The sequence below is a fragment of the Peromyscus leucopus genome, chromosome 17 (genome assembly GCF_004664715.2).
Source record: "Peromyscus leucopus breed LL Stock chromosome 17, UCI_PerLeu_2.1, whole genome shotgun sequence".
Lineage (NCBI taxonomy): Eukaryota > Metazoa > Chordata > Mammalia > Rodentia > Cricetidae > Peromyscus > Peromyscus leucopus.
Genome location: NC_051077.1, coordinates 12,173,379 through 12,185,547, shown reverse-complemented (window position 1 = coordinate 12,185,547; position 12,169 = coordinate 12,173,379). Strand labels below are relative to the sequence as shown.

Sequence of the window (12,169 nt, the reverse complement as noted above, 5' to 3'; positions counted from 1 at the left end):
TTTTATCTCCTCCCCTTTAAAAGACCCTCCTCCCATGTCCCTTTACTAATTTCCTGACCTCTGTGGCTATTCCAAACGAAACACACATATCTGAAGATGCAAAGCTCATACCCACAAATGGGAGAAAACTATGTTTGTCTTTCTGGGCCAGGGTTACCTCACTCAGAACGATTTGTTCCCGTTCCATCCACTAACCTGTGGATTTCACTTTTCTTAACATCTGGATAATATTCCAGTGTGTAAATGTGCCACATTTTCATTATCCATATACCAGCAAATGGACATTTAGGCTATTTCCATTTGCTGGATATTATGAATAGAGTAATAATGAATATAGATGATCAGGTATATGTAATAAGATATAGAGCCATTGGGTAGATGCCCAAGAGTGGTAGAGCTGGCTGATTTCCATAGTGGCCGCATAACTTTGCCCTCACATCAGTAGTGAATAAATATTCCCCCTACATCCACATCGCATTTGTCACCATTTGTTTAGGGGTTTTGCTTTTGTTTTCTTAGCCATTTTGACTGGGATAATATGAAATCACAAAGTAGTTTTAATTTATATTTCCCCAATAGCTACGGATGCTGAACATTTTAAAAAATGTTTCTTAGCCATTTGCGTTTAATCTTTTGAGAAATCTGTTTGGTTCCATGCTCCACTTTTTAATTTGATTGCTTTTGTTGTTGTTTTGGGGTTTCTTAATTGTTATTTGTTTGTTACTCTTGATGTTCAGAGGCTTGGCGGTCCTCTGTTTGTTGGGTTTTGTTGTTATTGTTGTTTCTCTATATATCCTAGACACTAACCCTCTATTTGGCATATGTCTAATGAAGATTGTCCCATTCTGTGGACTGCCTCTTCACTCAAAAGATCGCATCCTTTGCTGTTCAGAGACTTCTTAGTTTCATGAAGTCTCACCTGTCAACCGTTGGTCTTAGTGTTTGCCCCTCCGAGCTCCTGTTCAGGAAGTCCTTTCTTGTGCCAGTGAGTTCAAACCTATTCCCTGTTTTCTCTTCTATCAGATCCATGGTATAAGGTCTCATGTGGAAATTTTCGAGGTGTTTTTTGTTTTGTTTTGGGGTTTGTTTTTTAGTGAGACACGAGGATCTCGTTTCATTCTTGTACTTGTAGCTAGCTGGTTTTGACTAGTACCATGATCATATATGGTCTTTAACCCAAAGTGTATTTCTGGTCTCTGTGTAAAGGTTCAGGTGTCTGTAGCAGTTCAGGGTTGCATGTGGGTTTTCAGTTCTATTCCATTATCAATGTGTTTGTTTCTATGCCAGCGCCATGCTGTTTTTATTACTGTAGCCCTGTAGCATAACTTGAAATCGAGGATGAGAATACCTTCAGCAGATTTTTTTTTAATTGCTTAGGATTATTTTGGCTATACTAGGTCTTTTGTGTTCCCATGTGAGATTTAAATTTTTTTCCAAGTTCTATGAGGAATTGCATTGGGATTTGAGTGTGGTTCACACTGAATCTGTAGATTTCTTTTGGTAGGTTGGCAATTTTCACAATATTAATCCTATTAGTCCATGAGCATAGGTAGTCTATCTTCTAATATCTTCTTCAGTTTTTTCCCCAGTGTCTTAAATCTTTCATTGTCTAAATCTCTCACTGCCTTGATTGTACTTATTTCGAGATAACCCAGCAGATACACATGAATGTGGTGAAGGTAAAAAGAGAAGATTTTGTATCCATAAAGTGTTAATACCACATGGAAAAATATAATTTTATAAAAATGTGTTCATTTAAGAAGAGAAACTTATTTAGCAAGGCAGTGGATAAAAGTTTTTATAACAAATTTTCTCTTCAATTTTCACTTCACTCTGTCAACATAGTGACTTTTAACATATTTAAATAAAAATTACTATTAAGTTATATATAAAATAAGAATTTGAGTCTGGTTGAGCAGACCTGGTTTTTCCCGCATTTGTGACTGAAGGAAACCCTCAATGTCCTTTCTCGCCACGTTTGAAATACACAGCGTGTTGTCATCTGCAGAGGCTCTGCTGTGGGCACAGCGGTCCTGCCCTCCATTCTAGAAGAGCTCAAAGCCCTAGGATATAGGGGGGGGGGGAGTGGTCAATGGCATCTTTGGAATGATTGATGTTACCAATGAACCACATGAGACAAACATCACTCCAAGCAAGTAGACAGTACCAGAACATTTAAATAAATATGCAGAAAAGACATATAGAAAATGTGTCATGTGGTTTGGAAGTATTCTTTTATTTTCCCCAGGCTAATTGCTTGCAGTTTGCTGAAGTATTAATCACATTATGCGCGCATGGGATTAAAGTGTAAAAAAAGAAGGAGCTTGTCTAAGTTTCAGATCAACCTGTCCTTTCTGGTGTTTCTTTTCCAGACCTATATTTGGGACAAAACACTTCAGCAAGCATCAGGACAGCTGGCTGATCCTGAGTTTCCTCATTTTTCTGCCTTTTATCATAACTTTCATCATTGGGATCATGAAGAGAAATGAACGAAAAATCATGCCTCAGATATAACACCAAATATGAGGGGTAAATATAACCCATGGTATTAACTTATTTGGTTAAATGGAACTGCATTTTAATAGTTTATGTTCTCTAACATCTATTATTTTACTCCTAAATATGTACTATTTTTTGCCCAATATAAGATGAATTCTTATCATTCTCCTTCTCAGTACCTAAGTGTCTTGGACCTTTTTCTAGTTGTGTTCCACACTGTGCAGGGAACTTAATTTGCCAGACAAGACTAAAATCTGTACATCACCGTAATTTTTCCTCCTAGTTGCATCTAACCCATGGAAGAAAGTTGAACTTCAAGGCATCATATTAAAATTTTCATTGATAAATTATTTTTAATCTCATAATCCTTCCGTGATTTGTCTCCAATGCTATCAAAACCTTGTTTCTGAAATTACATGCTGTTCCTCATGTTCACGCATGCCTTTTTAGTTTGTGCTTTCTGGACCGGTAGGCATTTCACCCACCAATGGTAAGAAACTGCTATGCCCAAGTACACCAGTATCTTTGACCTTTTACTGTTATTTTAACCATGGACGGAATGACCATCATCAAGAGGCCAGAAAAGGGAGTCATGAGCGAGTCTTCAAAAGTCTGGTCCAGGATCCCTAAACTACCAGAGCAAGGAATGCTGGGATCCCCTGAGCAGACCCATTGATCAGGACTGCCCACATTAGATGACTCTGATTTCCATGGCTCATAATTCATGGCCGAGACCACACAGTTGGCAGTCATACGCACAGCCATTTATGCTGACCTCCCAGAACTGCCACTGGCCCGTTTTAAATGTACTCCTTTGCATGGTACACATTGTTTGCATACAAAGGAACTCACCATAACTGTAAAAGGACAACCAAGTAGAGACATATTTGCCCAGTAGTCCATGGTACCCCACTACAGAAACTAGCTGCTGTCAGGCTGCTGCCTTTTTGTTCATTCTCAGTAAACCGGCTTTCCTGTACTGTGTCTAAAGGGTGACTTCACTAACTGCTGGTCAATGGTCTATTGCCGTTCTTACTTTTCTGCTACATTCTTAAAACTGGAGCCCATTTGAATATCACCTAGAGCAAAGGACAGTGGACTATGGGGATCTCCATACTCATGGAAGCTTCTCCACTGGGGAGGGGGTCAGCTGCAGTTTCTGGTCTTTTATTGATGAGTTTCCTCCACAATTACTTACTATCATAGGATGTGTTCTTCATAAAGAATGAAAGTTGGATCAGTTCATTGTTCTGGAGGCTGGGAGGCTAATGTTTGAGATGCCGCTCCAGGTTAGGTCCTTCCTGTTAGGGCAGTTCCCTAAAAACCTCTGATGTGACAAAGTGTGTCACATGGTAAGGAGAGGCACATCCAAGAGACACACCACAGTGGCTTTTGTAAGAGAGCTCAGTAACCTGCTAATCTATGAATCTGTAGGTGGGTTGATCCATTCACAACGTAATCACTTCTCAAAGGTTTTATCTTGTCCATCTTCTTAGTACCTCACAGTGGGGGCTGTATTTGAACATGTATTTTTGTGGGGCATTTAACCCATAGTGATTGTAAATATGGTATCAAGTGTGATTTCCTTTGAACGTTGTTAATGGTTTAAGATATTTTCAGTTATACACATATATCTATATTGCTTATGTAGAAGTAGGCCATATTCACTAGAAGAAGGAAAGAAGAATAAGAGGAGGAGGAGGAGGAATAGGAATAGCAGTAGTAGTAACCTTGGTAGGCTCCCATGATTCTTTATGGAGAAAAAGAAAAAGCGGACTCAAAAGGAATGCCTGATGTTGGATTCTATTGAGGGGATTGTTCATCCCACAGATAACATGCTCAGTGCCTCTGCATCATTAATAAGCAGAGTGGAAAGCGATGTTATTTTTTTCTTATAGATATATATTCATTTCCATATGCATTTCCTTTTGTTTGGATGCTTAATCCCAGCTGTTGATGCAACTTAATGGGCTGTGGAGTCACTGAAAGATGATGCCTGCCTAGGAAAATATGATTGAGCCTTGAAAGTTACAACCCGGCCCTGGTTCCCACCTGCTCTACTCTGTTCTTGCTGGTCAACCTCCTCAATGTGATCGGCCACTCTGTGCTCCTGCCAGCCTGGGCTAAGCAGTTCCTGCTGTCACACCTTCTCTGCCACAGCGGATTGAAATCCCGGAAACCCTAAGCCTGCATCTTAATTATGTCTTCAATGGCACTGAGTATCTAATACTTCAGGATAAATAAAAATGAAATAACTAAGTGCACGTTTCAGGCCCACCAGGAGATTTAAAAACCGCGCTTGGCTGAGGACATTGTAACAATGTTTAGCATTCAGACTGTGGCATGGTTGTTACCAGCTGCCTTTAGCCATGCCGACGGCAAAACCGAAAAGGAAAAGCAGAGCAGAAGGATTTGAAAACTTGCCATGTTCGAGCTCAGGAATATTTAAAGCTGCAAGCATGGCACATGCAGACACAGCAGTTATCATGGGAAAGGACGTTAGCACACACAACACACAGATTAAAAGTTGCCGTTTCTCCTGCCAAGCATAGCTTTCCATTGTTGTTCATCCTAAAGCAACTCCCAGCTCTCATGAATTCTTAGTTGAGAAGAGAATTTGGAAGTGGATTCATCAAGTAATTTTATTTAGCATTTGAGAGGAAGAACACCAGAGCCAGATTGCTATAAATCTCAGCTGCCCAGAACAGGGACGAGGAGGAGGAAAGGAGGAGGAAAGGAGGAGGAAAGTCCTTTACTACAGAGCCAATTGTTTTTTATCTAGTAAATAAAAATTGGCTGACCTTAAAAATCAATCATCAATCAATCAGTATATTTTGAAAGATTGGGGGAAATATTGCCAATAGGTGAAAAAAAAAAACAATTTGATAGAATCAACTTATATCCATGTCTTGTAATTTGGTCTGTCCTAATCACAAACTATTTTTTGCCAGATTTTTTTTCTTCTTCATGATTGCTTTTCCCCAGGCTCTGGATCATCTGCACCCATCAGATCCATCCGAACATCGTGTCTTTGTTCCGTGTGTTTGTCTTTTTTTTGGACTTTTCTGTGTGCTTTCGCGCCTTTCCTGAACAGTAGCCAGCTGGCTCGACTCACAGAGATCCATGCTTGTCCGTCTGGATTCGTGCAAGGTATGTGTTTGTCTTAAATAACCTTATCCTATTTTCTCCCTTGGGCTGCCTTCTTATATGTTCAGTTCAAATTCTAAGGACCTATAAATCAGGAAACTGTAAACAAGTTTAATCTAAAGCAAATGATGTTTTATTTGAATGCAGAATAGATTTGTGAGTCTGAAAATGAGGGCTGGGCATCATTTTTGCCAACGAGAGTGGGCTTGGGCATTTCTCAACTCTAGCGGTCAGAACTGACGGGAATAGGGAGAGTCCAGGATGTGTCCCAAGTCAGACATCTGACTATGCCACGTACATGTCCTCCCAGCACTGAGAATTAGAACACCAAGTGTGCATTAGGCTGCATTAGCTTTATGAGCTTTTTTTCTTATAGGAATAGAAAAAGGGGCGTATTCTTTTCAAGCATGGTTCGTGTAGAGAGAAAGGAACATTCTTGATGTGGTGGATCAGTGCCTGTGTTGTAGAATAAAACCACAGTTGAGGGTTTCAGACAGCGGCGCCAAGAGCAGTCTCAGGTGTGTCTTTACTGACTAGGAGACTGGGGTTATTCTCAGACACAGGCCCTCCCAGAGTCAGGTAGGTGACAGTTACCTGAAGGCAGTCTGTGACAGTTTGATTTTGTTCATCTCAGTACCCTGCTTATTTTAAGGCATTGGGGTCTTTGTGTAAACTTGTTGCAATGGAAATGACCATGGATCATTTCTAAGACAAATAAACGAGGCTCCCCTCTGTGGCACAGAGCGAACCCCTCCACTATATATGTTTCTCTGGACATAGCATGGATCCGTTACAGATGTTGCTTCTATAGTTTCAGATACAGACCCAGTAATACACCTGGCTCTGTGATACCCAGCATCTTCTCAAAGAGAAGATCCAGCAGTAAATGGAACTGGTTCCATCTTGCTGGTGCACTTTTTTTTTTTGAGACTATCCAGGGACTGGTCTGTCAGCCCTGGTCAGGCAGTTGCACCCTGGGGTGTTCTCTCTCTGCGCAGGGAAGCATCAAAGTAATGACATTATAGCAAGTAAGTGTTATTTTGGGAGTTTACCCAGCAAGGATAGAGTGTTTCCTGAACCATTAATCCAGGGGCAGAAAGGGGCTGACATAGTGTCTGGGCTCTTCTGGTAGAGGAAATATGAGTGGAAACCCTGAACTTCTTCTTTTGTGGTTTGTATCAGTGCAGCAGTAAGGGAAACTGCCCTTGGCCCAAAGGCAAACATTTAGCAAGGGGATCGATTGCTGATTGTGATTACCCACAGCTCTATTATTTTCAGCCCAGACTTCAGTTAGAACACTCCGTCTCTTTCCTTGATGAGGAAAGAAAATGACCGTCTGCAGTCAGAAGGCAGATGCACTGGTAAGCCATGGGGTGTTTCATTTCTGAGTGAGGCTCCCCAGCTCCAGGAGGACAAAGAAGGGTCCAGGCTGTTCTGATCTAAGATTAGAAAGGGGAGGGGAATATGGGTCAGTGGTTAGGGCCACATACTACTCTTGCAGAGGACCCAAGTTTGGATTCCAGCACCCATATAGTGTGGCTCATGACCGCCTGTAATCTAACTCCAGGGGAACTTAATACTTTTGGTCTCTGTCGACGCCAGCACTCAGGTATATATACCTAAATGTGCGCCGCGCACACACACACACACACACACACACACACACACACACACATGCTTACAGGCATGGCCACTTAAAAACTAATAAAAAAACAAATCCTTTAAAAATGTAGAAAGAGGAGATGGGCCTTTCCAGATAAGTTCAGAATACAGTTCGAGCTTTAGGCTACCTACCCCCAAGAATCTGCCCAGTCGTTTGCCTTTGGAACAGGGAAGTGAGTAATAATACGGAAGGATGTAAGTGAGGTATGGAGAAATCCACGTTCAAAGACTTTAAGTGACCTAGATGCCTCACTCATGGTTGGCCAAGATGCAGTTCCTCTTGAAAAGCCTTGTGTCCTCCTGTGACCAGCTGAGGTGAGCGCTATCTGCCACAGAAGCCCGTCACCTACCGGCCATCTGGAGTCAGTCTCAGAGAGGTTACCTGTTTAGGCTCAGTTGGTGGGCTGCACCTGTAATGCCTCCTGAAGGCATAGCTGTCTGGTAAATTGCCGGCCTTCCCAGATGAAGGTGCCACACCAATCGGGAGGATACGGATTGGAAACTGCAGGCTGTCGGCAGTGACACTGGTGATGTCACTGGCTGGCACGTGGCTCCCATTCTAGAAGGGTGGATTCCTTGTGTGGCAAGGACAAAGTATAATTAGTACTCTGTTTGCTGAAGGAATTCAACACCAGGCTTGACTCCCTCGGTAGCTTGGGGAGTTAAAGGATGCTGGTGCATTTAGGGGAGAATTACTTTGGGTCAGTTTGTTTCAGAGAAGCAGAATGAATGCAACTAATTGTTATGGCGGGAGGGCCCAGAGGGCGGGAGGGGGAAGTGCAGAACTCTCCCCTCCTTCGGGGAATAATACGGAGGCAAATAACCAAGAAGATCCGGGAGCTGGCCAACACAGACTTACATCATGCTGCCCACGAGCCTGTTGTAACAGAGGCCCTCAAGATATAGGCTCTTAAAGTCTGGCACCCAATGAGCAGACCTCCTGGGGTATGGCTGTCTGTCAGTACTGTTTATGGAAAGTCAGGTGCCTGTTGTGAGTTTAGGCTGTTTATCAAATTTAGCGGAAAAGTGTTTGGGATCATAAAATGGGCTGCCTTTTGAAGTTGCTGCTCCCAAAAGCCACCAGTTGGATCAATTATCCCTCTGTCACATGTCGCAGAAACCCTGCCCACACACTCTGTAAACAGCATACAGTGCTGGAGCAACCCGTCCCCCTGTGAAGAACACCTCACAGGTGAGGCAAGATTCTTCTCCCTGGCCCAGGACATGGATGTGTTTATCTGGAGAACCCTATGAAGCTGTCACACGTTATGGGCTACACATCATACACTTCCAGGAGGTTCTTGGCCACCTATTAGACCCCTGAGAGACTTGGAAGGAGCAGTGTCCTCCTGACTTCCCAGTGAAATTACTCTTGATACATCTCTTGTTGATCAACTTTCGCTAATTAAAATGTCCAGTTGCAACTTTTGAAATGGCCACAAGATGTCACTATACATTCATTGTAACAAAAGGAACCAACCACAGTTAGGGCTCAGCCTGGCAGAGTTGGCTCACCCTTCCTTGATAGATCTGAATTCAAAATTTTGCCAAATGCATGTCCAGAAGTTTGCCAAAGCATCTCTTACTTTGTTTAAGGCTAAGACTCACTATATTTTATTTTTTCTATGTAGATATTGCGTATATGTATTCAAGCATGGATGGATGACTTAATCATGTAGCAAGAAGTTCTCTCCAAGTTGAAAATTTAAATTCTACTATTAAATATGTATGTGAGGGTATTCATGTGTGTGTGTGTGTGTGTGTGTGTGTGTGTGTGTGTGTGTGTGTATGTGTACATGTATGGATATATATGTGTGTAATGTATATATATGTGTCTGTGTATCTGTGTGTATGCATATGTTGTGTGTGTGCATATGTTGTGTGTGTGTGTGTATGTGTGTTAGAGTTTCTACTTATGTGATAAAACAACTTGACTATAAGCAACTTGGGAAGGAGAGCGCTTAATTCCATACTCTGAACACTTTATCACAGCAAAATGTATTATCTGAAAATGAGTAAATAAAACCTTGAAGCTTTCACTGGAACTCAAATTACCAATCTGAATATTAGCTAAGGCATGCTATTAATACTAGTGTGCAGCCCAGACTCCCAGGCCTGTGAACACCATGCCTGCTACCCTTGCTAAGAGTGCCCTGGAGCCTGTATCATCGGGTGCCCGGGTGTACCTAGTGTTGAGGTCTCTGTGTACCAGGTCACTATGACAGTATTGACCACCTCAGGGTCTAGAGCAGTGGTTCTCAACCTTCCTAAATGCTGTGACCCTTTAATTCAGTTCCTCATGTTGTGGTGACCCCCTAACCATAAAATCATTTTGTTGCTAATTCGTAACTGTGATTTTGCTACTGTTATGAATCGTAGTGTAAATATCTGATTTGCAGGATAGCTGATATTCAGTTCCGTGAAAGGGTCTTTCAACCCCCACAGGCGTTTTGACCCACAAGTTGAGAACTGCTGCTGTATTGCCGTCTCACATGTGAACTCTATATTAATACACATAAGAGAAGTCTGATCTTCCACCTGTTTCCCTAAGCCATGACTTTTGCCCTAAGAAATAAAGTGTGTTAAACTGAGCTGACTGGGAGGCACATACCTGTAACCCCAGGATTTGGAGAGGCAAAAGGAAGAAGACGGAGCTTCATAAAATCCACCCATCTTTAAACATACAAAAGGAAGATAAAAGAAAAGTTCAAACTTAGAAAAAAAAATGTACCTGATTTTATAGTTGTTTCCTGGATATAATCGGTTTGTCCAAAATGCAGATCATAAATACTAAGTCAAAGCATACACCTCCCTTTTGCACTTCTTAGATAGTTCCCTAAGGATTAAACATGCCTGCCATAGGTTGATTTTTATTGTGTATTTGCAAGCAACTGTCGGTGGAAATCCAGGAGCAGGTCTGTTTCTTGACCTGATTGTAAATTTCTCTTTTCCTCTTCATTACAGCAAGTTACTCATTACACCAGAAAACTGCCTAGGAGTTCTTCGGTGAATGGACCAAAGGAGAAAGTGTGTGTTCGAACCCCTCTGTTACCCCTGGATACAGTTTCAATCTCAGACTTTTGTAAAATAAAATGGACACATGCACAAGTGGAGACTTCTGTGTGTCCCTCCAGAGGCTGTGGGTGGCCGGTGACAAGTAGTGGGTCAAGGGTGGCTAAGGTCAGTGCTGAGAGGGCTGTCCAAAGTCCTCCCTACTGGAAACTTCTGGAGCCACAGACCTGGGCCTGGGCAGAATAGTAAGTTTAAGGAAGACAAAGTGGGGGAAGATTCGAGAATGAAAACCAATTAGAGTTCGTGCTATAAAAAGACAGAAAAGGCACGGATGAGTGTAACAGGTAGGGTTTGGACATGGACCTGATAAACCGTGAGCAGGACTCACTAGAACCGGAGAACAGACCGAAGCCACCAGGGCAGCCAGTGAAGGGCCCCGGCATGTGACTCCACAGCGGACGGGTGGAGAGGATAAATGGTGTTGGTTATGTGTATTACAGGCAAGATGGGATCTCACAGACAATGGAAAACACCGCCCCACCACAGCTACCACAACCAATTGAGAACAAGTAAGTTACTTCAGTAGGCCTCTACTCAAGACAGAAATACAGTCAATTCAAAACATTTCCAGAAAGATCCTTGTAGACTCCGATAGAATCAAAGATGAATTCTAATCAACATTGAAGGGGAAGTTGATACCAAGTCTACAAACTTCTTCCAGGAAACTAAGATCATTATGCCTGCCCCCAAGTATAATAAACAGCATCAGGTGATAAACAAAAATGCTCTTCTGAAGCTTCTGAAATAAGAAAGAAGCTCAGGACCCATGAACACCAAATCCAGCCTGGCATTCCTAGGACAGACCTGGCTGTATTCCCGTCTAATAACAGGGCAATTAGGGAGCTTGTAAACCTCAGTATAGCCAAGAGTTGCCAGGGGGCACACGTGAGCATTCTTTAAAGGCCGAATAACCTTTCTAACTGGTATACCTAATTTTTTTCTTTTTCTTTTTCTTTTTTTTTTTTTAATTTATTTTGTTTTGTTTTGTTTGTTTGTTTTGGTTCTTTTGAGACAGGGTTTCTCTGCATAGTACTGGCTGTCCTGGAACTCACTTTATAGACCAGGCTGACCTTGAACTCATAGAGATCTGCCTGCCTCTGCCTCCCTAGTCCTATGATTAAAGGTATAAACCACCACTATCCCATCTAATAATAATAATAAATCTAATTTATTATTATTATTACTATTATTATTATGTTTTTCCAAGTTATTCATTTTACCCAGAATTTTATGTTTCTTGAACTAATAAATACTATGCAGTTGTGTGAAAGGGGCTGTCATTTTCTCTCCCTGTTCCCAGCCACTGAGTACATTTTCCCATTCAAGATCATTCTTTGCTATATAGGGAATTCAAGGCCAATTTTCGATAGAACATTGTTCCAAAACACAGCAAAAACATATGTTCCTATATCTGTTTATTGACGTGGCTGAAGATAAAGACACAGAGCATGTGTAGTTTAATTCCACAGTTCCTAATAGCATTATGAATGTCTTCGTCTTAGTTCTTCCTCACAGACACTCTTCATATTCTCTACCATTGCATTTCATGTGGTCCTGTCCACTGTGGAAACACAAAATATAAACCAAAGTTCAACACCTCACTTGCTTGAGACCTAGGGAGAATGCTTCATGAGTAAAATGTTTGTCACACAAATGTGAGAATCAGAGAACCAGGTCTAACCATGTTAGACCCTCAACATGGGAAAACGACCATGTTGCCAAGGCTGGCCTTGAACTTGCAGCAATCCTCCTGTCTCCCAGCCTCCCCAGCACTGGGATTAAGGCATGC

The 12,169-nt window shown here is 41.9% G+C and overlaps 1 protein-coding gene across 1 annotated transcript in view; it reads left to right on the top strand.

Moving 5' to 3' along the window:
• Positions 1-10,416, top strand: part of Adam18 (ADAM metallopeptidase domain 18) — an 85,675-nt gene extending 75,259 nt beyond the window's left edge. Inside the window, exons 19-20 of the mRNA XM_037211646.1 lie at positions 2,373-2,529; positions 10,273-10,416. Coding sequence (XP_037067541.1) covers positions 2,373-2,422 — 50 coding nt within the window. The 3' untranslated portion in view covers positions 2,423-2,529; positions 10,273-10,416. The remainder of the gene's footprint in view (positions 1-2,372; positions 2,530-10,272) is intronic.
• Positions 10,417-12,169: the final 1,753 nt, after the last annotated feature.